This window comes from Magallana gigas, chromosome 8, assembly GCF_963853765.1.
Source record: "Magallana gigas chromosome 8, xbMagGiga1.1, whole genome shotgun sequence".
Taxonomy (NCBI): Eukaryota; Metazoa; Mollusca; class Bivalvia; order Ostreida; family Ostreidae; genus Magallana; species Magallana gigas.
The window spans coordinates 26,196,366-26,222,810 of record NC_088860.1 but is presented as its reverse complement, the minus strand read 5'-3'; the positions used below and the strand labels follow the sequence as shown (position 1 = coordinate 26,222,810).

At 33.7% G+C, this 26,445-nt stretch overlaps 2 protein-coding genes and 1 long non-coding RNA gene across 3 annotated transcripts in view; 1 reads left to right on the top strand and 2 right to left on the bottom strand.

Annotated features, from left to right (window-relative positions):
• Positions 1 to 202: 202 nt before the first annotated feature.
• Positions 203 to 4,049, bottom strand: LOC117689771 (uncharacterized). Its single transcript, XR_010708750.1, has 5 exons — positions 3,874 to 4,049; positions 2,947 to 3,083; positions 2,779 to 2,868; positions 2,658 to 2,696; positions 203 to 1,414 (listed from the first exon to the last, which is right to left on the bottom strand). It is a non-coding gene; the product is annotated as an uncharacterized lncRNA (long non-coding RNA).
• Positions 4,050 to 13,281: 9,232 nt separating this feature from the next.
• Positions 13,282 to 22,809, bottom strand: LOC105329923 (histone acetyltransferase KAT7). The gene is made up of 13 exons (XM_034473766.2): positions 22,651 to 22,809; positions 21,415 to 21,520; positions 19,980 to 20,444; positions 19,277 to 19,359; positions 18,709 to 18,795; positions 18,121 to 18,327; positions 17,366 to 17,563; positions 17,156 to 17,245; positions 16,390 to 16,530; positions 16,170 to 16,263; positions 15,511 to 15,657; positions 15,029 to 15,135; positions 13,282 to 14,741 (listed from the first exon to the last, which is right to left on the bottom strand). Exons 1-13 carry the CDS (start codon positions 22,663 to 22,665, stop codon positions 14,622 to 14,624), a joined length of 1,860 nt encoding a protein of 619 aa, XP_034329657.2. The 5' UTR covers positions 22,666 to 22,809; the 3' UTR covers positions 13,282 to 14,621.
• Positions 22,810 to 24,140: 1,331 nt separating this feature from the next.
• Positions 24,141 to 26,445, top strand: part of LOC105329922 (mitoferrin-1) — a 34,903-nt gene continuing 32,598 nt past the window's right edge. Inside the window, exon 1 of the mRNA XM_011431416.4 lies at positions 24,141 to 24,435. Within this exon, the coding sequence (XP_011429718.3) occupies positions 24,313 to 24,435 (123 nt within the window). The 5' untranslated portion in view covers positions 24,141 to 24,312. The remainder of the gene's footprint in view (positions 24,436 to 26,445) is intronic.

Sequence of the window (26,445 nt, the reverse complement as noted above, 5' to 3'; positions counted from 1 at the left end):
ATCAACCTTTCATAAACACGCACAAAATGGAAAAATATAACAGCATTATGCAAAATACAACAAAAGAAAAAAAAACAATATTAGCATAAATTAGGGTATGACGGTTAACAGGTACATATAATATGTTCATTTTTTAAGGGTAACATATCATGATCAAGAGAATAACGCAGAAATAGGATAAAATACAAAACATTTCTGTGTGTGTGTGTATGTGTGTGTGTGTGTAAAAGCTGTTAATGGAAGGCAGATTTAATTTGTAAATCTGCTTGCTTGTAAAACAGTCCTTGCTTAGTATAAACAATATACCGGTATGTTGGAGGGTCAACGAGGGCGGTATAAATTTATATTTTTATTTTATGATGTATATAGAAAAATATTGTGACTTATAGAAAGGACGCATAAATGGAACATAAATTAATAATGGCATATAAAAGGTCTTATATTACTGAATAAAAAATGCGTATAGGGTTTTTCACTTATTTTAAAGATTAAAGAATTTTTTTCTCCATTAGAAAATTTTTTCCATCTGAGTTTACTTTTCTGATTCTTCTGTGGTTTGTGATGCTGTCAAACACTTATACTTTGATATCAAACTGTAAGTTCCTACATAAAAGTGGCCATCATCGTCTATGCAGAGTCCCCTCGGCTGTCTCAAGTCTTTGGACAACAATTATTGTATGCTGAAACATACCATTTTGATCCAATACATGGATACATACTGAATATGAATCAAGAATAAGAATTTGTCCTGATTTGTCCGTACATATTCCATAGGGGGTGAATCCACTATGTTCAAGCCCTGTATACTTGAATCGGAGTTTCCTGTCTTGATCAACAACAATAACACACCGGTTGTTGTCAGAAACACAGATGTCGCCATTGGTATTTTCGGCCAAGTACGCAGGGTACAGATAATAATCAAGAATATCATCGATTTTTTCAAAATCTTCCTCGTCATATTTGTACCTTGTTATTTTTGCTCCACTGTGCATAAGCTTGCCAAGATAGATTTTTTTTGTTTTGTCTGAAAAATAAATACTGATTGGTTCCCATAGACCAGTATCCTTACTTAATACTTCAAAATCCGTCTCACCTGGAACAACTTTCTTTACAATCTTTTTTTCATTTATATCAACCGAAAATATAATATGTTTGTTCTCACTAACAGTCGCTATGGTAAAATGTCCATATTGTGTGGAGCAAGTCTGTACAAGTGTTGACACACAGTTATTCCCAGAATGGTCAAATTTTCCAAGTTTACCACGGTTATTGCTTGCCCATATGTATTTTTTGCTACAACAATACAAATGTGAAATAGGGCCATTTAAGCCAGTAGGTGTAATACTTTCCTGAACCGATACTGCTCTTCTTAAAACTGGTTTTAGATTTTCTGGCTTGCTTTGATCATTGTCATCTATTAAGAAAACAAGCACTCACTATAATTTGTTTTAATTGAAAAGGAAAGCTGTTGATATCAGAGTTAGTTCGAATAAAAAAAATGTTATACCTCTTATAACAAGAGGCCCATGGGCCACATCGCTCACTAAGCAATAATAGCCATTAAAACAAGCTTAATGAAGTCATGTACAAAATAACTGGACAATGTATTAAAATAGATCGCTCACTAAGCAACAATAGCCATTATAAAACAAGTTTAATGAAGCATAAACAAAATGGCTGGACAATGTATTAAAATAGATCCTGAATAAAAAGATTTTCAATTTCCTCTGTTAAATAAACATTGACTCCCTTTTGTAACTTGACGATTTCACATAGACATATTAGATATTGAGCACTGCAGTTCTCAAGAAGATATTAAACATATAAACCTACATTAAACTTTGAACCTCTTGTGTGGCCCAAGAATTGTCCAAATCTCTTAACAATTAGGGATCACGAAGATGCTTACATATAAGTCATATCTTAGATTATATCATTTGAGATTTTGTAATTAATTATATTTTTGTCAATGTAAAAATCTGACCCCCCCCCCCTTCCGCTCCATTGTGTCCAACCCTTAATCCGAAGATCATGATTTGAACAAACTTGAATCTAAACTACTTAAGGATGCTTCCACACAAGTTACAGCTTTTCTGGCCCATTGGTTTTTGAAAATAAGACTGTTCTCTATATAAGCCTATGTAAAAATTTGACCCCCTCCCCCATGTTACCCCGCGTATTATGATTTGAACAAACTTGAATCTACACATCTGGGATGTTTGCATATAAGTGACAGTTTTTTGGCCTATTTTAAAGTTATTAAGAAGAAGATTTTTAAGGATTTTTCTCTATAAATTTCTATGTATCATTTCGACCTCTATTGTGGCCCAATCCTACCCCCGAGGATGTTGACATTTAAGGAACTTGAACCTACAATACATGAGGATGAAGTTTCCGCTTTCTCGCCAATTAATTGAGACAGTGTTCTGATTAGTGATATATTTGCATATCTCTTGGTCTTCATTCGTCCATAGCTTCCTGAATACAATTCCTCCTTACAAACTCGTAAAAAGATTAAATGGTTAGTAGATTTACCCCCCCCCCCTTTTTTTTTGGGGGGGGGGGGGGGTAAGGGCATGTATAGTTACTTATTAAAGGTCATAACAGACAAAATCTTAATATGGCGTTACATACAAGTTTTAAATAATGTAATATACCTTTTTGGTTCAGAAAACACATTCTTTGTTCGTTATCCCCTGAAAAACATTTTGTAAACAAAACATTTGACATTTTTCAAGATATATATAATTAGCCATTTCAATCTGGTTGACGACTTACCAATCAATTTATAACACGAACAACGATCATTTTTATCGAGTAATTTACTTTCTTGGTCCTCAGGAGGTGTTCTTCCCTGAACTTTTTTTCCTTAAAAAAATTGTTTAAAGGAAACTTGATTTTTCTATAAATTAAAAATCAGTCTTAAAATTGATTGAAAATACACACCTGAACAGAATCTTGAGCGGAAGTGTTTGACACTAATTACAACTAACAAAAGTAGAAGGGCTGTTACAATACTGGTGATGAATACAGCCAGATGGAGAGGATAATCTGCAGAACTATTGTTTGCTAGGATTCTGTTTCTGAAAGTGACATAAAAATAGAACAAGATGCAAGTAGGCCTTAACGGTCAACTGAATACCATAGCCAATAACGAATCTCATATATGCATTTAATCAAGTTTCATTCTGGAGTAGATAAGTTTTAATATTGTAATGACAACCACCTGAAATCTTTCAAAAAGGACTATGAAACCCGTTTGCATATTTAGCCCCGCCTGTGGCGTTGGTAGAGCCATACATTTAACAATTTAGATTCTTGATATCATAGAGATCCTTCACACCAAAAATGGTAATAATTGGCCTTGCAGATTTTAAGAAGAAGTTAGAAATGTAAAACTGTTAACGCGCGACGACGGACAAAGACCAATTGCAATAGGTCACCTGAGTGACTCAGTGGACCTAAGAAGCAAAACAAGTTCCGTTTTTTATGTTTATAACTGAGTTGAATGATTTTTTGAGCGTATTTTGTCGATTTCAATATTGAAACACTACAGAAAGTGTTAGAGCCTGGTTTCATGAGCTAGTATTTGAAACAACACGTCACAACCTGCATTAATTCGTTACTTATATCTTTATGCAGCATATTTAAACTTGCATAACTTCCATTAATCAATTGTACCGTTTCTATAGTCGCTAGTATCGATCATTTGAATTTCTCTATAATACCCAATTTAATGAATTAACTTTCCCTCTCTTGGTGAGTAGAGAATAGTAGTACTACATCCAACTGATCCAACTAGTAACTAGGCCATAGTAGCTAACTATTCTAATTTCTGTTTACTGTTATAAACGCTTCAAGATTAGTACATACTTTGTTGAATTATTCAAAGTTCTGCATCCAGGTTCCTCGTTAAAACAACTTTCCAAAAAATTCAAATCCAGACAGGCTGAAACTTAAATATTGTTTGCGTTAAATGCTACACTCTGAGCTGGTGTGCGCATTTAACAATACAAGCATATGCATGCTAGTAGGTCATGTAAATATCAATTTCCTTTAGAACAGATTGATAGATGCTGAATAAGTCAATGACTTATAGGAATGCACATGTATGAGCCATTGCTAACCCAAACTTAAACTTAAGGTTAACGTTAACTCAGGGTGCAAAAAATCCCAGTATTAGGAACAAAAAACAAAAAAAAACGGGTAATAATTGTAACCCTACTATTGTGGTGCACTTTCAAATAACTAGACCAGTGACCTACTTTTTATGCCATTGACCTCTGCATGTTAATTGAGAAATTGGCAAAACAATCCACCCATACCAAGGTTTTCCTTGTTTTGGAAATTATTAGAAACAATAACCAATTTGTTGTTGAAAAATTATAAAATACGAATAGCTTTACTAATTTCATACTTCAGTGAATCGTTTTAAGCTCATATATAGTTTAAATCTAATGTAGTTCGATTTTCCTCTATAAATTTTCAAAATTCTACCCATTTTGATTGAGTATTTAAAAAAACTGACCACATGTAACTGGATCTCCAAACCATTGATTGTCAAAAACTATTTTTATTCTTTGCATTCTATTGACCTCAACATTATATATTTACATCGAACGGGTATGATTCCCTCTTTTTCTAACGGAAACTTATTGTTAAGGAAGGAGTCTTTTCATTATCAAACATACTTCTTATAATAAGAAATGCATGAAATTTTGACACAGTCAAACGGATCACATTACTTCATGATTCTATCAGTTTAATTAAATTTGACCTTTTTGTTTTCGGATAAAGGTCAGGTCAAGGTCACTACCTTTTTCCTCAACGTAAAGAATGATAAAAATAAGTGTAGCTCTTTATAGTTCTGTTGACATTTGTTTAAGATTTGAAGATTCAAATCTTCAATGAAATCATAGACCATGAGAGTGTCTATCAGCTTATACTACTAAATTGGAATAAATATTTATACTAAAATTGATATTGCTTAGCCCGCATTTCCTCTAATTTTCTTAAATTTTGAAGAAATTTTGATTATTTTTTTATGCTTCCAATAATAAAATATTTCTAATTTTTATGTATTATGAAGACTTTATATAAAGATATAAATTGACAGAAAAGCTAATATATTGACCATTCCATAAGAGAGAAAAACTGATTTTAGTGATTTTTTCACAAAAATCAATGTATAGAATGGGCGCTTTAAAAAGCTTATAAAAATGTTATTTGATAGGCAAATCATATTTTAAAAACATATTCTGAAACCCAAGTATCATATTATTAGTTCACATTAGTAAAAAAAAAATCCAACATTATTGTTATTGTTTTTAAAATGCTAAAACAGACTCATTATATATATAATCTGCAGCAATTCTGAATTGCGCAACATGTGATATTTTCCTACGCCAATATTACGCCAAAAATAAAGTCCTTGTTCCATTCTACACATTGATTACATTTTTCTGTGCCAAGTTGTATGATAGTAAGACAGAAAGAAAAATATACTATTTTAATTTCCTTTCATCTTGATTTAATGAACAATTAATCAAATTTACGTTTGACAAGTCGAAAACCAGAAAAGACTCCTTCCTTAATAATTCATAACTATTTTCTGCAATGTCGCGATGTCGCCTCCTTCATATCCCGCATGAATCACCAAAGTCATAGAAAGCATTTTATTGTTTAAACAAGGTCAATGATCAAACTGTCGATATATTTTATCTGGAATTAATTTGATTTTATTACTTTCAATTTGATTCCGACGCCACTGTGTTAAATCTTATTGAAAATTTAATCAGGAAAATAGTATACTTACTCTTGTAAACTTGTTCGCTCAAGTACGTGTAGTCTGGACATCCTTTGACGAAGTTCGAGCAGTTGACTTGGTTTAGATACCCAATTCCACCTAATTCCCAGCAATTACCTGTTATCGGTTAATATTTTGAGAAATGATATGATCGTATCAAATAGAGCAATATCATTAATCAAAATTGTTATCATTCATACATTGAAACAAAGTTCTGAGTGTTCACCCAATATAATGTATAAACACATTCGTGTTGCCGTGGGGTGACTGATTTTTATCTAACTCTCAATTCGTATCTTGACCTCTGGCTGCGACCCGAGACCTGGGTCCCTGCTGAATAGATATCATGAACACTTCCGGTTTGGTTGAGATTCCCCTAGAGTTCTCGGATTGTATTAGGTTGTCGATGGAAATGACGATACATTTGTAGCATTTAAGAAAAATATTAAAATAGATTTTTATACGGATTGCCAAATATTTAAAACAATATCGAGGACGAAATGAACGGTAGATTTACAGTTAGTACAACCCGTCGTAAGATGAATTCAGATGCCACGTACATTCCTGTGGCTCTGATTTTTTCCTCAATGGCAATTCTGCACATTTTTAAGTGTTTTTCATGTGAGACGATTTCTAAAGACTAAGGTCAATCCCAAAAAGTTAATATTAAATATGAAGATCGTGCTGAAAAATGCATATTTCTTGTTCTCAGGTTTCGTCACGGGTAATTGATTTCAAGCAGTATTGTTTTATGGTATTGTTAAGGAGACAAGTATGTAATTATTATGAAATGTTAACAATTTCATTTATTATACTTTCATGTTAGATACTGAAATCTGATTGGTTTAGACGCAGTTGATAATCCGTTCTATTACCCTCAGCGTTAGCAACACACTTAGCAACGGGTAACACAACGAATTGTTACATGCGCGTAAGTTATGCGCGTACGGTTCGCCGCGGAATTCACAACATTTCTATATAAAATCAGTAAAAAAATCTCTAAAACTAAGACATTCAGTATAATAAAATAAATATTACCTGTTTGGGAGGATAACAGTTGAAATTGACACCCCTCAAAAACCATTGTCAACCTCCGCTTCGCGTCGGTTGACAATGGTTTCCTCGGGGTGTCAATTTCAACTGTTACCCTCCAAAACAGGCACTATTTATATAATGATATTAATTCATGATTTTCAAATTATTCTAGTTATCAGGGGGGATACTTCGAAGCTTTGCTAGTGTAGTTTTTGATAAATTGCTTTGTAATGGCTCTGTAGTAACAAAACTCTACAAAATGGGTCCTCTCGGCGTTCGGGATACAGTAATAATGGTTAAACGGCTGGTCGCCTCCAACATTACAGTTCATTCTCAAGGATGCCGACGTCCATGCCGAGTCCGTCCGTGGACATGTAAACGTTTGGTAGACGTCCAGCCCCTCTCTGTATCCGGGAACCTGTCAAATAATGATAAAGGATAATACTACAAAAGCGGAAAGGTTTTTACAAATGTCTTTTTTCTTATGAATAAACCGAACGATCAACGCTGCACTGGAAGTTTGGAAAAGCCAATCTTAATAAACCAAAAGCCAGGCAAACTAAATGAAAGTCTACGGCATTTATTCAAATCATGACCAATCGCCCACAGTGAGTACCACTTTAAAGACAATTTACGTGCAAAAGTACCAACAACAAAAAAATTAGAGTAATGCTTATGATACCGGTATAACGCCTTGTCCCTACCATAGAAGTTTAAATCGCCCGGGAAAAAAACTTGATATGTCTAAAATCCATACTATGTCTTTAATCAATTCCAATTTATTTTGTTAAAATAAACATGTATATTAAAATGTCTAATATTTCAAGTCAGTTTACCTGTTTATTTGTTAACGGTTTAAAGGTAAACAAAAATAATGAGTATGCGTTTTATTTAATACGTATTTTCTTACAATGGTTTTACTGAGTATGTAATTACAATGTTGAGAATTAAATGTTTGATGTAGATTAAAACGTCATTCTTTTGATAGTTTCAAACCTTTTCAAAAGAGCAGTTTGGATTTTAATGTCACGTTTGGCAGATTTTTGCCATCGAAAAAAATAAACCTCTTTTAAAGTGTCAGGTCGGCCAAAGGAAATGCAGTTCTGCTGCGCCGTGTCGGGAAGAGCGCGGGGGGCCTGACGTCTTACAGGAGAAATCGAACTTTTCCCGCTGTAGCCCTCCGCTTCGGGTTTAGCACTACTGTCGTGGCCGCCCCCTTTTTTCTTGAAGCAAACGGTTTCCTTAAGTTTGCATATACAATACTGAATAAAAGTAGAGTTGGCAGCCCCCCCCCCCCCCAAATTAGGATTTTCATGATTTCGGGATTCGTTTTTTGTGCTTCTCAAGATATTTTTTGATGAGGTTGCCCCCCCCGCCCCCCCCCCCCCCCCCCACACAATCAAAAACGATGCTACGTGCCTGCTATTTAAGATAATGAAACATTAGATTTCGATTCTGTACCGATAACTAATTGTAGTCTTTCTTGATGAAGTTAAACTATTGTTATCTTAAAGAAACCAAGATAAGTTAGAATTAATTAACAAACAAACAAAAAACACCCAAACTTTACATTACAATTTAAGTTTGCAGATTCCAGTTCCATGTATTTAGAATTTGAAACTAGTACTTCTGGGTGTTTACCAGAATTGAATTGTTTGGATTGTTTGGTTAATTAGCAACGGTAAAATACCAGTACCAATAAATTGAAAGAGTCAATACGCACGCTATTTTTATTCGGAGTACCGTACAAATCTTCTTCACATTAAAATTCAGCCTTTACATTTGAGTGCGAAATAAGTTATCCCGGGGAATAGTGTGCCTATATTATTTAAAGAACATGTATAGTGAAAGCAAACCCGTCTTTACACCCGATTTACGTCGTATAAAGATACTGCTAAAAAATATTCAGGGTGTGCACATGGTGTAAAAACAGGGTCATAATATTAAACATTCTTAAAAATATAAAATTACTCTTACTACTGACCATCATATTAAGCTTCCCCCTTGATTGAAGAAGGGAATAATAATGTACATGTAGAAGTATTTAAAAGTAAAATCTTGATACATCAAGCATATATAATAACGTATTTGCCTTACTTTCGAGCGCATCATCATGGAGGATAACAATGTCCTTTGAAACAAACTTTGAAGAAGCCCCGTCCCAACAGTTTTTTATTTAAATGTTATCTTTAAATTATTAATCCAGTAGTCTGTCGAAATAAACGTGAACGGTCTGGATATCTAGATAACTGTGCTGTTTACCTATTATATTGCACCTACTTTAATCTATTGGAATTAAATCTTTCCAAGAAATTCGAAGTTCATTTCTGTCTGGGTTTGTGCCATGTCATAAAAATGTGCGTTGTAATTATTTAAGTTTATTTAAGTTTATATGAGCAATCCGATGAAATCGCATGCGTGTTCAATATTTTACAAGGGTTCTAATAAGTTTTCTCTTTCGGGAGATGGACAGAAGAAAAGAACGTTTAGGCATAAAAACGTTTCCCTTTCAGTTATAAAATTTTAAGTTTTGATATCAAAAGTAAAAACAATGATAAATAAACACTTACATAGCAAACACATGTATCGTTGACCAGTTTTAATTCGCAAATCACGTTACAACATGGTTTGTTTATGTGGCGACCTTTCATTCATTTCCCTCATATGAGGATTATTTCAGAACATACAATTATACATACATGCAACACATATATTATAAGACAAAGCATAAGTATTTACATATATACAAATAATAATTTTAAAAAAAAGGGGGGGGGGGAGGTCCTACACGGGGGACGAGGCACACACGTACACAGGTTATACTGCTAACATTCGGTTAGGTTGAGCTTTGAGGGTCTGATTGAAGCGTGCAGCAGTGTCTCGGATGTAACGAAAGTTAAATATACGAACTGCACGTAGATCTTTTTCTGACAACCATGTGAAATATTTCCCACCTAGAAGGAAGAAGAATATATCATCCACGAAATTAATTGAGACAAACACAAATTACATTGAAGAGTTGAATCCAAGTGAAATATATTCACGATTTGGACGTTCTTTCCAACCTCGCGAAATTTTTCGCATGGGATTTAAAGTTGGTTAATGTACATAATTGCGTAATTTTCTATAATTTGTTCTATAAACCTACACAAATTGTATTATATAGGCCTATACAATTTTTTTTTTTTTGGGGGGGGGGGGAGGGGTTAATATGACGATTATGTACATGATTTATATTGTAGTATGAGTTGGGTCTCTTTATATTACGTAAACAAAAATCTATGCATGGGCCTTTAATTGTCAAATACCAGAATAGGCAATATACATGATATAAGAGTTGCTACGTGTTGCCTGTGTAAACACAGCTTTATTGGTGGAAACTTAATCAGACTTTTTGTTTTGCTATTGTTGCAACGATCATAAGATAAGAATTTAAAATTATCAAAATGCGCATTGGATCACCGTCAACTCGCACGTAATATATGTCTCAACTAACAAGCGACTTTTCTTCTGTTATAAAGTTCGATCAGCAAAATAATTTTCCAAACATGTACATGTATATAGCTGGTACTTTCTGGTCACCTCGTCTTTTGAGAATATAATGGTGATATCAAGAATTCTGAAATTCACTCTTCAAAAAATCTTTTACAAAGAAAAATCTATATGGTGCATACATGCATAAAATTAAAATAAAATCCTGAATTTGGACTACGACACATGGAGCATTGATACTATATAAACACATCTGATTGTTCGAAATTGCTTTCACGTTTAACATTCTTTTGACCTTTTCGTTCAATAAGCTGGTTTTGCCCACAAGAGGCCTGTGGGCCACATTGCTCACCTGAGCAACAATAGACGTTATATAATTAGCTTTGTGGAGTCATATACAAAATATCTTGACAATGAAGTGTAATAGATCCTGTATAAGTAGATTTTCAAAAAAAAAATCCAAAGGATATTCTTATGTTTATTATTGAATCCCTTTAGTATCGGGATGATTTTATAGGCATATTGAGCATTACAGTTCTGAAGAAAATTCTGAAGTTCTTAAACAATTGTTGATATATGGGATAAAAAAAACAAGAATTCTCCAGGGGCTAGAGTCTGAACAATTTTCAAGAATCAACAATATGTCAGAATGCTTGCATTCATGTATAAGTAAAACCATATATTAAAACCTTTGAATTTTTTAATATCGTAATTGAACATGTTTTCCATTGTAAAATTGCCCCCCTACCTAATGCGTCCAAACTCTACCAGTGAAGGTTAAGATCTTGACCAATTTGAATCCACGCGCACTATCTTAAGTTGCTTTCACTTAAGATACAGCTTTTCTAGACATAATATTTTTCAAAAGAATATTTGTTAAGATTTTTCTCTATTATATAGTCCTTGTAAAAATTCGACCCAAAATTGTGGCCCTATCCCCTAAGATCATTATTTGAAGAAACTTGAAATTACACTTTCTGAGGATGCTTCCACACAAGTTTCAGCTTTTCTGGCCAATTGGTTTAAAGAGGAAGAATTAAAAAAAAAATTCTCTATACATCTCCCTTTGTGTCCCCATTGTGTCCCCATCCTATTCCCGGGGATCATGATTTGAGCAAACTTGAATCTATACCCTATCTGAGAATGCTTCCTTGCAAAATTCAGCTTTTCTAGCCGAATGGTTTTTGAGAAGAAGATTTTTGACAAATACCAACAAATTTTCAATAATTTCCAATTATCTCCCCTTGAAAGAAAGGCGTGGCCCTTTATTTTAACAAATCCTTCACCCAATGACGCTTTGTTCACAATTTGATGAAATCGGCCCTGTGGTTCTGGAGAAGAAGTCAAAAATGTAAAAAGTTTACAGACAGACAGTCAGACAGACGGACGGACAGACTGACGCCGGACAAAAAATGATCAGAAAAGCTCACTTGAACTTTCAGCTCAGGTGAGCTAAAAATATACAACGCATTCATTTGCCTTACTTTTGACCGGGACATCGTCGAGGAAGTTTTCACACAAAGATGATTGTCGTTTGGGTATAAAATAAAAAAATCCTTCAGTAATTTTTAAATAAGCAATAGAGTAGTTCCTACGAATAGACGTGCAAAGTTAATGAAATATTCCATTCTCACTTTCCCTTTTGCATTAAAGTATGCCAAACGCTCGTTTAAAAACTCGGCGAAGGTTGGGTTTTTCGAAGAATGCACTGGTTATGTAAGTTAAATGTCTGGGGTTTATTTTTTCCTTTTTTTTTTAAAATTTCATCTTTTGTCACACGAACAATCTTATTGGATGTCCAATGTTATCATCTGTTTTACATGGATTTTTGTATTAAATTTTATAAACAACAATACACATGTACGATTACATTACATTTATATTAGGGGGAGGGGCAAATTTGCTTATAGAAAATTGAATTACAATGGAGTTGCCCCTCCCTCTTCCTACTTTTTTGGGAGCATGTAAGAAACTGAAGTGAAAATAAGGAAATTAATAACAGTGAAATTGAATTTACAAAGCATACATTGTACGCACTCACAGCGCTCCTCCGCAATGGATTAGAATTTCCCCGTTTGCTAATTTCCCTTTTCATTTTTATTATTTTTTTTTGTCAAGATTTTTTTTGGATCAGTCTGCCCCCCCCCCCCCTTCAACCAACTTTTAAAAGCGATGCTAAGTGTCTGCATTGTTTACATTGGTTCTATATTTCTGTTGGTTTTGTATTTACAGTTTCGAGGATGCGTAATTTGGTTCAACCACTGAAAACTGTTGTTAAATGTTCCACTTACATGAATATTGACTCATTAACGGAGTTCAGCAATAAAAGTTCACTCTTAGGTAAACTTTTATTTAAAAAAAAAACCAAGTGCCTGTGAACGAAATCTAGTCTCAGTCAAAAACTTAAGATGCGGGAGGAGGTTAAGGTTTTGAAGCAGGTACCCTTGATAGCCATGTCAAAAGCTTTAACTGGTCTTTAATTATCTTCACCAAACTTTGATGGATACTGCATCTTGTGATATCGTTTGATCACAACAGGCTTTAATGCTAAATGGGTCATGGAAAACATTAATATTATCAAGGTGCCTCGAACCACAACTTGGTGTTGTGGACAGAAGAATAGAGCAGCTAGCAGTAGGGCTGGTTCAATTCTAAATCGGCTTAATTTTTTTGTTTGTTAATAATGTCTTTCTAAACGGCAATGATTTTGAAATCCTACAAGATAAAACTCTTCATGCAACATCGTTTTTTCTCTCTATAGCTTCTAAATGAATTAATTACCATATGCAACTTCTAATCTTGTACTGTTTATTACATGTTTACACTACAAGACAAAAATATACGTTTATAATGTGTTTGTAAACTGCTGATCTTATAAAATGAATTCTACAAATGTTAATATTCAAAGTCAGATTCTCCCTTAAAAGAAAATACAAAACAAACAAGGGTTACTTATAAAAACCACTTTATTAAAAATGATAATTCAGTAACTTTGGAAAAGAAATAGGGACAGGGTTTTACACTACAGTTACAATCAACTCTATGTAACAACAAGTACATTTTCAACGAAATGGTATACTACTCACATTTATAATGAAGACTGAAGAATGTAATAAATATTACTTTTTATCACAAGAACATTGAACAAATGTCTGTAGATGCATGTACAATGTACGTCTATATACATTCAATGACTCACTAAAATTCCAAAGTAATTCCCAGTTACAAAATTGTTCATATTGCAAAAGAAAGAAGTACTGGAATATTACTACTCATTCTTTCAGTGTAAAAAAAAAACCCACCCAGTTTATTAACCATAACAAAGAAACATACACATGATGTTCAAAAAATGAGATTTAAATACTTTCAAAGTCTGCATTGATTATCATTTATATAGCAACTTTTAAGGACTTTGTTATAGCTATTAAAATATTGATACACTTTTTATGTAAACTTAAAAAATTAAAATTTAAAAAGAGAAAACATTTTAAACAACTTTTGAAATCAATGTAGTTATTCAAACTACAATTCTATGACATCGTATCCTGGCATGGGATAAAAAGTATTTTATATATATATATACAAACATATACCGGTAAATCTTCTGGTACTTGAAATCAAAAATCCTCATAATTGCACTCATCCTAATTTTGTTCAGCATTAAATTTTCATTTTAACTCAATACACTTCTGTTCAGTCATATTAAAATTTCACTTTGTAATACAGTGTACATGAAATAACTGTACACAATCTAAAATCAAATCGCGTGCATGGGAGTTCAGCCTCACTTTGTAGACCGGTACATGCATAACTCTGTTTATATTACTGAACACAGCAAGCATTGTCCCTCTTACATAAAGACGAACATTTTACCTTACACTGCTACACAAAAACATGTGTACCAGCAGGAGAAATCGGACAAAGTGTTCACACGCCTTGCAAGTCAATACATTACAGGTTCTTTAAACAAATGAAAAGCAATCTCTATTTTTTTTTCTCTAAAGACTAAAACTAATGAATTTACAGTATGTACAGTATATACAAATATTTACACAATATTTTAACAATATGCAATGTACAGGTAACTGAACTGGCCCCAGTGGCCATAAAACTTAGACGAGCTCACTTTTGATCTCAGTCTCACTTTAACAATAGGAATTATGGTGGAAAATTGAGACTTGAGATCACAAATGAGCTTGTCTTTAGTAACAACATAATAAAAGCAAAGATAACATGGCACAGCTGGCTTCATCTATGAAACCTCTCCTCCATCCAGAGTCCTTCATCACTACGCTTGTTGTGGTGCGGTCCGTTTATTGTGGGGTATCCACTTCAAACAGTTTGAATCAATGGCTCTATTGTCTGTGGGTCTCTTGGCCTTCTTCTCCAAGAAATCTTCGATCAGATCCTAGAGGACAAATTGTAATGGGTTATCAGTTGTACTGAGGACTTATAATATTTATCTGAGCACAACAAATCATCTATTGAACTGATACATGAATAACAAACCTGGTTTTTATGTATTTATATTCATATGAGATCTTATTGTTTTGATTTAAAACTAAATGATATATAAACAAGAGACTGTTCATAAATCTAGCACTTATTTTCACAGGAATCACATACCACGATCTGGCACTGTTAGGACAACAGAGCTAGTTTTTGGTATGTTTAATTTAAAAAAAATAGAATTACCTGTCTCTTAAGTACTAAATGTTTGCCCTTCCAGTACTTGAGCATGCCCAGGGCCTGCAGAGTGCTGACAATGTCGTTAGCATTAATGGCCGTCTCCTGGCTCACATCTACAAGATTAACATTAGAAATTCATATCATAAAAGCTAATCTGATTAAAGGAAAAAACCCACATATCTACAAGACTTAAAATGATGCAAATATCATGAGAGCTGAACTTTCAGAGAACCAAAATACATACTGTAGATTCCTTATTTTACGTGAGTGCTTAATTCTGCGATTTAACTGTTTTCCATCAAATCACAAGAACATAAAATCGCGAATTTTAGCATAGTTTCATGTAGTTTACATATGTTCAAAATCTAAAAGTGAGATTTTAAAACTCGCGTGACAGGCTTCTCCCGATTTTACGCAGATATTAATTCTTCGCATTTAATTAGGAATTTACAGTATTCCATTCACTCGTCCTGTGGGCCCCTTCCTACCTTTGATACAGATTTCCTTGCCCTGGTACTTGTGGAGGTACCCCAGCAGCACGTCCTTCCAGTAACTCCTGTAGCTGATGAGACCCAGGTCAGACAATGGTCGCTCGGGCGAGCCTATCTTGTTCTCTGTTTTACTTAATAAATAACCTACAAAATCGCAAACAAATTACAATTAAATACTTAGCTTTATTTGTAAAATAAAAACTTCAGTTATTATATAAACTGATCATTAATCATTTATACATTTTAAAGGAATAAATAACAATCTGTTATAATCAATTTATGATCAATTACAACTGGTATTCTCCTAAATAGTCCATTATAATTTGAATACAACATTTAGCAATGGGTGCCATGCTTGATATGAATAAATTGAAAGCAATTTATTTAAAAAGTTTAATGAATACATGTTTATACAAATGAGTATATCTTAATCTGCTGCATTAATCTGATTGCAATTAGAGGTAAAATGCATTTCGGTTCCGAGAAAAAAAAAAGAAGGATAATAAAACAAAAAATAAATGCATCACCTTGATATAATATACATATACACTGTAGATTGTAAGAGTTGTAAATCATTTTTAATTGATTAAAGCAAACTATATAGTATGCTATACATTATATCTTATACTATAAAAAAATTATCAATAAACACTCACTGAAGTCGATCAACATTTTTCCATAACCCTGCCTCATGTACTGGGGCAATGTCAATATACAGGACACATTGTAGTTCAAGAAACTATTCTTCTCCTGTTTAAGAAAAAATAAAACTGTTGTTTAAAGCAAATAGTAACATACGACATGCTTAAATGTCTATGTAAACAATGAAACTTTCAAAAGGAAAATGATGCAGAGAGAAATCCACATTTTGCTTACCTTGGAGAAGTAGCCGATTATATGACACCCATGATTGTCATTCTCCGTCATGACGTAAAACAAGAACGGTTCCACATCAAAATACAGAGTTTTGTGGTCTAGGAACAGCTTGGCCAGTAAGCAGAGGTTCTGACAGTAAACCTACAGAAGTACATATCTTAATTAGTATAAATCTGCAGACTTGCAAACTAATAAGATCACCAAATGGGTATATCCCTCTAACTATTTTTAGAATCGGTAGGACAACAAAGTAATGCCTTTAAGCAAAATAATCCTTGTACTTGCAGAGTGTATATACATTTATTGGGACCTTTTAAATCAGAGTGCTTGACACATGTCAGAAAAGAGGATTTGCAATTTTCAAAACAAGTGTCAAAATTGAATTATCATTTGAAGAAAAGAAATGAAATTGTTTGATGTACACCCTTTTCAAAACTGAGAAATTCCCTACTTTTACTTTCATTTTCAGAGTTTTTCAATACAGACGCATTTTGCCGGAAAACGAATCTGACTTCAAACCACGAAATTTTAACAGGAAAGAGACAATTTGATGAGCTTTCATTCAAGAGGTCCCTCGTTGCTGAACGAAAAATTAGGGCCGGAGCTATGAACCATGACGTTAACATTACCGCCTATGGAAAATGCATTAGTGGACTATACCCAAATGGCATCATACAATCCAAGAAATTTTGCTAACTTTGGACCAAACTGTATAATATTATCTTATTTTTTTACTTTTGTATGAAAAGAGTATTGTTGTTTCTACCTTGTTTCTTTTTCCATCTACTTCAAACATAGAAATATTTTTGTTTCTGTAGATTTCATCCCCTGGTGGATGTCTCCATACACATTTTGCCTTAAAAAAAAAGAAAAGAAAAAATTTAATTCCATTTAATTCACAAACTCCAAAAAAAAAATTCTTTAACAACCCGCATACCAATATGAGAACATGTTTACGCATTTATGTTACACCTACCATGTGTCTCCTGAGAATCGTGGAGGTCTTCATGTACTTGAGACAGAACTCGCACAGGTAGATTTTGGGCAAGCGGGCATACTCTTCAGGGTATGGGCTGGAATACCATGTGGACATTTCGAAGCGGCCGATCTCCAGCTTTTTGATCCTGTACTCCTGCAGGTCATTCCTGGAGTAGTGGGTAGTAATCTCATGCTCCTGTAGAAATTTATGGTCATTACAATTTATTCTGAATTCAAATAAGATTACTTGTATGCATAAACTTAGGAAGACAAATCTGTGTCTGATTTTGTAAATTAATTCAGATCATTTTTGGATTGGACGAGTAAACAGAATATAATAAATGATTTTATTAGTGAATGTGCAATAAGATTTTTATCGCTAAATTTTTAAAAGCACACAGATTATTGTTATCTCTTTCAGTAAAGCCTGTTTTCAATTCCTTAAAAAATCAAGTACAAATACTCTTTGAAAAATCAAGGAATCAATATGAAATCAACAAATTTCAGATAGGGAATCAAAATCCATTGATTAGGTGAGCAAATGTCCCCACAAAGTCCCTATAAATATATATTAATTATAATATACATTGTACTTTCAATGGTTAATACAAGTGTAATTATTTACTCTAAAAAAATATTTCCTCTGAAATAATTTCCCAATGAAAGTTGTAAATTGATTTCAAAAATGACTTAACTTTGCCTACATAAATTCAAAATGACTCCATAATAAACTGTCACAGAACTTGCTCTTACCAGTACTTCACAGGCCTTCGCCTGGGCTTCCTTGAACAGCTTCAGATCGCTCTTGGACGCCAGACCCTGGAGCAGTGGTTCCCTGGCTCGCTCAAAGTTCTCCTTGTGTGCACGGTGTTTCTTTCTCAGGTCGTCAGGAATCTCTTTGAATTTCTTCCTCTCGTCTCGTACTGCTCGCACTTTTTCTTTCTGCTCATTGGTCTGAACCTGGAAAGCAGGTATGATTTTAACTTCAATGATTTAATTTCCCATCATAGGATAAATGATGCATATTATTTAAAATCAGACCTGTTTCATGTTTTTTTTTTAGAATTTTTCAATATTTTTGATTTACTGGTAACTACCGGTAAACTATACAATTTAAAACTCATTCCTAAAGATTTCCAAAACATAAGAAACCAGAACATTTCCTGATGAACAACATCCATAATTCATATGTCACACAGCATAAAATATTATTCAAGTGAGTTTTAAAATTATCTAGAGTTAAGTAATAAAAGGACTATCTAAAATCAATAGGAATACCAAGTGTTTTATAAAGAAATAGATAATTAGTTTACAAATAAATGTTGCGATTTAGTGCCCTACCAATCGTCTCATATCTCTCTTTCCCGTAGTTGTCTCCTGGGTTTTATCCTTTTCTTCCTGCTGCTTCTGGCGGTCATCATATTTTTTCTATTTCAACAAAAACAAATAAGGTCAGACACTGAGACATGTGATTCATGATCTTGCATTAGCATGTTATCTTTTATTCATTTCGCTGAAAATATGCATGCTCAGAATCATGAACAGGAATTTACGTTTTAATATCCTGCATTGTGTAAATTTTGCAACATGACTTGAAAATGTACTATTTTCACAATTACGCCACAAACAATATTTATTTTTCACATAATATTAAAACTATTTCAGTAATTAAGAACACACTTTGGGTCATAAAACTACAAGGTACTTTTGATTTTACATTCTTGCAATGAATAACAATGATACTGTATGGCTGAGAAAAACAATGAAAATAGATATTAGAATCAATTAGAAATTAAAAGACTACCCAACACTTTCATATACTGTTTTTTCCATTATTATTTATCATAATAATCAACTGCACTAGCTTTAAAAGATAAGCTTGTTAACAAGTTCCAATAACCATGGATACCTTGCATTCATCGGCTGAAGTGTTGTGATAGAGGGGACACGACGCTAGTGTTCTGTGGGTCTCATGTCTTCCAGTTAAATGACCTTGGAAAAATAAGAAAGAATAAATTTCTGACGTATTATTGATTATACATTGTAACAAATTAGAAGATAAAATCTGTATAATACTAATTTTCTTAAAAGATTTAAAAAAGCCCTATACTTGTCACAAGATGTCAATATTCACAACCATATAGATCCATAATTAATTACATAATTCTATAAATATTTATAATATAATTTAATAACAAAATGGTAGTTTGGGGTATGCTATAATATACATGTAAGATCTAAAACTACTATTCTAGTATGGTGATAAACACTATGATAGAAAAAATGATTTATCACGCGAAAGGTTGCGACACAAAATATTGAGCCAGTGTGAGCCCTGTACAAGAAGTTAAATTAGCACATTTGCCAAACAAAACCCCATCAAAACACAGCAAACATAGAATTTTTACAAGTCAATCCCTTTTTTATGAGAATTCCTATTACAAAAGATTAACCTAAAACTGAAAATTCAAATTTTTCTCTCCCAACCCCTCCATTCTTTTTTTTAATAGATCATTTTCCCATTCAATTCCTTATCAACTTGTCCATGTAATTACTGGTTATAGATACATGTTTTACTAACATGAATAAGGAACTCTTTTTTGATCACTTACCTTTAGAATCACAACCGGGGAGCGGACACTTTGCATTACTCTCATTATAGTCCATGTTAGGGGTGGCCCTTTTCTCTGTCCACATGGACATTAGGCCGTCCTCTGAAGAGGACTCCATTGTCTGTTTTTTAGAAGACTTCCCTTGTCTTGAGGGTGTGGGAAACTTTCCTCTGGGCGTCACAGTTCTTTCACTTATCCCACTCCTGCGACTGTCCTTTCCGCGACTGTTTTTACCGGAGTCTGATTTTCCCTTGCCTGGGCTATCACTGATTGCCCGGTCAGAGTCACTAGAATTACCACTAGAGCGAGAACTGTTTGTCTTGCTCTTGTTTTTGGTCGCACTGGCCGTCTTGCCTCGACTGGATTTGGGGACAGGTGGTTCACTTTCTGATTCTGATAAGGACTCCGAGAGATTCTTCTTTCTTTTCTTCTTTGGTGGTGCCACTGGATGTGGAGAATTCAGGCCTGTAGATGATATAAATAATTAAAACCATGTGTCATACAAACAGCTTGTTCAGGTTTTTTATGAATCACTGAGAATTGACAAATTAAAGGATTATTATTTCGAAGAGACCTTTCTCCAGGCTTCCTTTAATTCAGAGACCTCTGTCTTAGAAAACAATAGTCTATTGGTCTAAAAGTTAAGTGATAATGCTACTGAGATATAATACCAGTTGCAAATGACCTAAAAATATAGTTCTGACCTACAGGATCAGACAAACCAGACAGATGTTCAATACTGCTACATTTGGCAATTGGTTTAAAACTTGTTGTGAAAGTAATTACCAGGTAGGTATTATGTACATGCTAATTAAATGTCATTTTCTATGCAAGTCTAAATCTACCTATGGCATGAAAAATGGTTCAAAATTGTTTACATGATAGTGACAATTTATTTTGCTAAAAAGAATACAAATAAATGCACATAAATTGACTTTTGATATAGTACACATAACAGGCTTGAAAACAACTTAGTCAATTCGTAAATACTTAACTTCTATGAATATAATAATGATATATACAAACCATGGCCTTTCATAGATCTCAAGAAGAAAAATCATGTTTGTATACAAATTAAAATTAAATCAAAACTCTCTGGGGGTGAACAGTCAAATATAAACTTCCATATGAAACACTGTCATAGAAAATAAACATCTCTGTCCGACAAACTGTGAAAAATACCATTAATAACACGCCTAACTATGTGACCTATTCAATTAACACAGCAGTCTGAGCAGACTTTTAAACTATATGACCTATTTAAATCAAATCAATGGGTCACATCAAGGATTAATTTAAGCTCTGGGGGAAACCACTACATGCATCTTAGAGAAATTGGCAGACTGGCTAATCAGTTACCCCACTGAGTGTTGACATTTGATCCCCCCGGGGAAGGTCCCTTTTGTTTTCAGTTAACGGTTCTGATTTTTTTTACCTGCAGCTGACCTCCGTGTGACCCTGGACTCTGCAACACTCTCTGCTTCACTGTCCACCACAGAACCCTCACTCTCCTCAGACTGAGAGGTGTCTTTCCCTCCTCTCTGCAACAAAAAAGAAAATTTGAATACAACTAAAGAAACTCAAATGAAATTTTTCCGGTCAAACAAGACAAACATACAATAAAAGCATAATGTTTTTTATAATAGACAGAACATTTCATTGATTCGCATTCTTAGATGGTCTTGTAAGAATTTAATTCTGTTGTTTCAAATACACATATAACCACATTACTCATAAATAACCATAAAACATTTGATTTGGGGATTTATTTTCTTTGAAAACAGTTAACAATTATTGCCTCATTGCACTTAATTCATTCTGATCATTTCGTCAGTCTTATTCAATGGGAGAAATATTGTGACCCTCTGGATGCATTTGATTTTAGCCTTTTTTAAACACCTGAGCACATAAATTAATCCTGATTTTTTAAAATGATTATTTGAAGTTACAAGCCGGAGTACAAGCCCCATTGGTTGACACGATACAGACTTTCCTATGAAGCCTAATCTAAAATTTAGGTTATAATAAGGATATTTGAACACCAAACGTGAATAAAATCTACCAATACGTTCACAACCAAACAGTTAACTGCACCCAATATTATATACGATAAATGAGTAATAGTGTCCAGATTTGAAGACATGGTGTTCAGTAATCATTTATATTGAAGTAAAGAGTTCAAGGAATGAGGCTATGTCATACTTTGCATAAAATCTGTGTTTTTAGGTCAAAAACACTTTGTTTACCGCTTTGTGTGACTTTTAAGGGTAAAACTTGACACGCTTTTTCTTCAAAAAAACTTTATTCAATATGAACAAAAAATAAGTCCAATTTGGTAGGTAAAATAGGTATACCATTCCGGCATTTAATCGCCAAATGGGAGTCAAACCACCAAATGGGGGTCGGTGCCCAACCTGATCAAAGCTGAATTGAATCACGGAAATGCATGCATAAAAAGTCGAATATAGTATAGCTCTATACAATATTGGCGTTCAGTATTGATGAAAATATTTCGAACATAAACAAACTTTCTGCTAAAAAGAGTCTTAACATAAAAACCTTCTACCGACTAGTTTTTCTAGTTTTGTTTTTGTGCAAGATTTATGAAGCCCATTGCTTTAGATACATAGCTACTAAACGGGATGAAGACTGAGGTTTATACCACTGTTACCTTCCGTTTCGTCATATCCACTATAGTATACAGAATGTAAAGCGGTCTAATGGAGTTTCGATTTTCAAAAATTAAGGCATTCTATGTTTTTCATTCATTCAATTAGTACGATATTCCGCCGATAATTCACTTCCGGTTAAAACAGCGCCTCCTATCACTTATTCCGATCCCGATGCAAAATAATTAATGAAAATAAATTTTATCTTGTGGTTTAAGAAGAATTCCACCTTACTTATTAATTTTCCTTATTTTAAACGAGTTGAGGTTAAAAGAAGGTGAGGAGAAAGCATGTTGAAATATATCTGCTTGTTAATTTTTTAACGATCCATTCTACCAGAGACATGAATATAAAATAACATCATGTTAATTATTTATGTCTCTGATTCTATATTTGCTGCACAATTTTCCAGATTTGTAAATAAGTTTAAAAGAAGATTAGGGCGCAATTCCCATTCGGTTTAGTCGCGAAATACAATTTTGAAGTTATTTTTCCCAATTAAATCTATTCAAATATATTATAATACAGCTAGGTTTTGCAAAAACACAATTTTTAACTATATTCAGTTTTTGATATATTTAACAAAAGATAAGAAAAAAATATTTCCTGAAATTTTGATGGTATCAAACCCCTAACATAATATCTTAGTTAAATCAGGTTAGCTTATTTCAGGTACTCTAACCACTGATCCATTTCAGACACAACAAATTAAGTTGTTTTTTAATATTATGTGCCCAGGACTTTTGCCACGAATTTACGGACTTGTGTTATTTTTTCAAAACTCTGAATTGTTGGGGCACAAAATGCCATTTTAATGTATAGTGGGTCGTCTCTTCACGTTTTTTTGTATTTTGAAATCGTTTTGTTTTCTATTAGACCTTATTTAGACTATGAGAAAAATATGGAGCACACCCACTCTTTAAAAGAAAAATGTATGCATTGAAGTTTAAAAAATTGACACTATTTGTAGGTTTTTTAAAATACGTATACGCCTGTTTAAGTCAACATATTCCAAGTATTGAACATATTTATAGGTTAAAAATCAATGATATATTAATTATATATTGAATTTGTTTTAAATGATTTTTTAAAAAAATTATCAGATTTATTGATATTTTGATTTTTCAGTAGCTTGTCCGACCGTGTATGGGCATTTTACACGCTTATCCACCCATCTTTTTTACCGTAAAGATTTAATTTGATCAAAAGTGAATTTTAAAATTTATTTTTTTTATTAATATGGCATGACGATATATAATATTGCATCGTTTTTAGTTGGGGGGGGGGGGGGGGGGGGGGCTCATCCAAAAAAAATTGACAAGCAAAAAAGAACAAAAAACAAAAAAGCATCAATTCTATATATGAATTTAATAAAAATCTTTGCTGCGAGAAAAAGTGGGGGAATGGCATGCCCCGTACCCTTCCAGGTTCCCCCACCCACTCCGATGCTACTTGAAGAGCTTATATTTTACTTCCGGATTTGTCCGGATTTGGTTTTTCGTTTTATCGGATGTTTCGCAAGCATGGCAAGGGGAGAGTGACTAAAATTGAGAACAAGTGGTCTGTGAACAAGTTAGTGAAGATTTTATCGTGATTTTGAGTGTGGAAAGCTTTGTTCTCATATGGTTTACCTTATGCATATGTAAACAAGGCTCACATATGCAATGGACTACGAGGATCCATATGAGAGCCTTCCACCAACTTCCACACCGACGACGCATATGTTAGCGGGATCGGCGGCTGGAGTCCTAGAGCACAGTGTTATGTACCCCGTGGACTGTGTGAAGGTGTGTGTTACAGTGGGAAATGACCCCCAGAGAAACATGGGGTCAGGGACAGTGCTGGGTGTGGGACGTCACCCCGGCCCCACACGTGTCCTTAACCTTGTGATAAGCCTTACGTAATGTTTTTAAACTCTTCATTGATAAGAAACACTGCCCGACGTCTGATCAGTTTAACACATCACCATTTTAATGATTCGTTCCTGATATATAGTATGGTTAACAGTACTCAAACTGATTGCTGTTATGTTACATGTAAACAGGTTGGGCACAACCGCCCGTTTGGTGGTTTGAGTCCCATTTGGTGGTTAAATGCCCAAATGGTATACCTGTTTTACTTACCAAATGGGACTCATTTTTCGTTCATCACCCCCGATGACGATTTTCTAATGAAAAAGCGCATCGTGTTTACCACCGGGGCTAGAACTCTGACATGTTTTCTTCATAATAATACATTCGTTTAATAAATTCTATGTGTCGATTTCTCCACACGGGGCGGGTGTTTAGAAAAAGATCGAAATGTTATGCATCCGGGAAGTCGCGTATAAACAAAGTACTTTTGTTTCCAAAAAGATCGATTTTATTTTTAAAAAATGACTAGGCCTCATTCCTCGAACTCTTTACTTTTAATTCCTATCATCCGAGAAAATTAAAAACAATTGCAGCCAATCAAAAGAATGATTTCTAGGTGCACGCCATCACCTAATTTTAATATGGGGGCATGTTCGCGCAATAAAATAATTTTCACTAAAAAGTACTTAAAAACTAATATCTTGAAATTTTTTAACTCTAAACTAAATAATGGCTTAAAACCTTGTACCTTTGGTATTTTTTTAACAACCTGACTAACTTTAATCGCAGCATTTTACTAAATTAAAAGCACGTTTAGGCCTCCATACCTAAATTAAACATTCGACGTATGTCAGTAAAGATTACTGTTTTCATTGGCTCCAATTGTTTTTCACTTGCCGGGTGATAGGAATTAAAAGTAAAGAGTTAGAGGAATGAGGCCACGTCATGTTTTAAATAAAATCTATCTTTTTGGAGACAGAAACACTTTGTTTTTATGCGACTCGAAATCGACACATAGAATTTCTTAAACGAGTGTATTATTATGAAGAAAACATGTCAGAGTACTAGCCCCGGTGGTAAACACGATGCGCTTTTTCTTTAGAAAAACGTCATCTGCGATGCAGGGTTGGCCGGGAAATACCAGTGCCGGGAATTACCGGTGGTAAATACCGGTATTTCCCGTCCTGGTAAATACTACTGATTTTCACTAAACTGGGAAATACTGGAAATACAAATTTATAATCTTTTTTTCTTTACTTTGCTCAATGGAAATTGTATGTTTAGGATATAAGAATATACTAACAATAAGCATCAAAACACCATTTAGCATACTTTGCCATTTCAGTGTCAGTTTATGAATGTTAAATTCACCAGATCACCTATTCCAGAAGACTTCTACAGCTGCTAGAGTACAAATTTTAGTCTAGCTTTTTGTACCCCAAGTTTAGTGTTTTACAGATTTATAATTCAAAGCACAAAATAAACTGTCATAATTACTATAGGTGTTACAAGTAACAATTAAATAATCACACATGTTGTTTTAATAATTGACTCTTGACAGTTTTGTGCTCCTGTTTTGGGGAGATATATACTATGACTATGAGTGGGGCTAATTGGCTTCTCAAGTGTGTTGCATACTGAGAAAGTGACACAGGTCACACCTTATATTCATAACTTTCTTGGCCCATATTTTCACATACACTAAATAATCAGAAATGGAACTTTTGATATCATGTTTATGATAACTGTATAGATGCACCTATACCTGACTAAAGTCTTAAAATCAAATAACAATTGTGTATGAATGAACCATGTTTGAAATATTCATCAGAAGATAACCAATGAATTACATGCCAGTCAAAACCTGTTAAAATTAAAGACTATTATAAAATTTCATAGCTGACAAGGTGTACTATTGTCTACATCCCAACAGATTTGATTAAG

Excerpts from the sequence above, each read along its gene's own strand:
- LOC105329923 (XM_034473766.2), bottom strand. Across the intron at positions 15,136-15,510 it reads CAAGGAAATCTGTATCAAAG|ATGTGAGCCAGGAGACGGCC; the intron begins GTAGGAAGGGGC and ends TTAATCTTGTAG. Across the intron at positions 14,742-15,028 it reads ATTTAGTACTTAAGAGACAG|GATCTGATCGAAGATTTCTT; the intron begins GTAATTCTATTT and ends TTTGTCCTCTAG.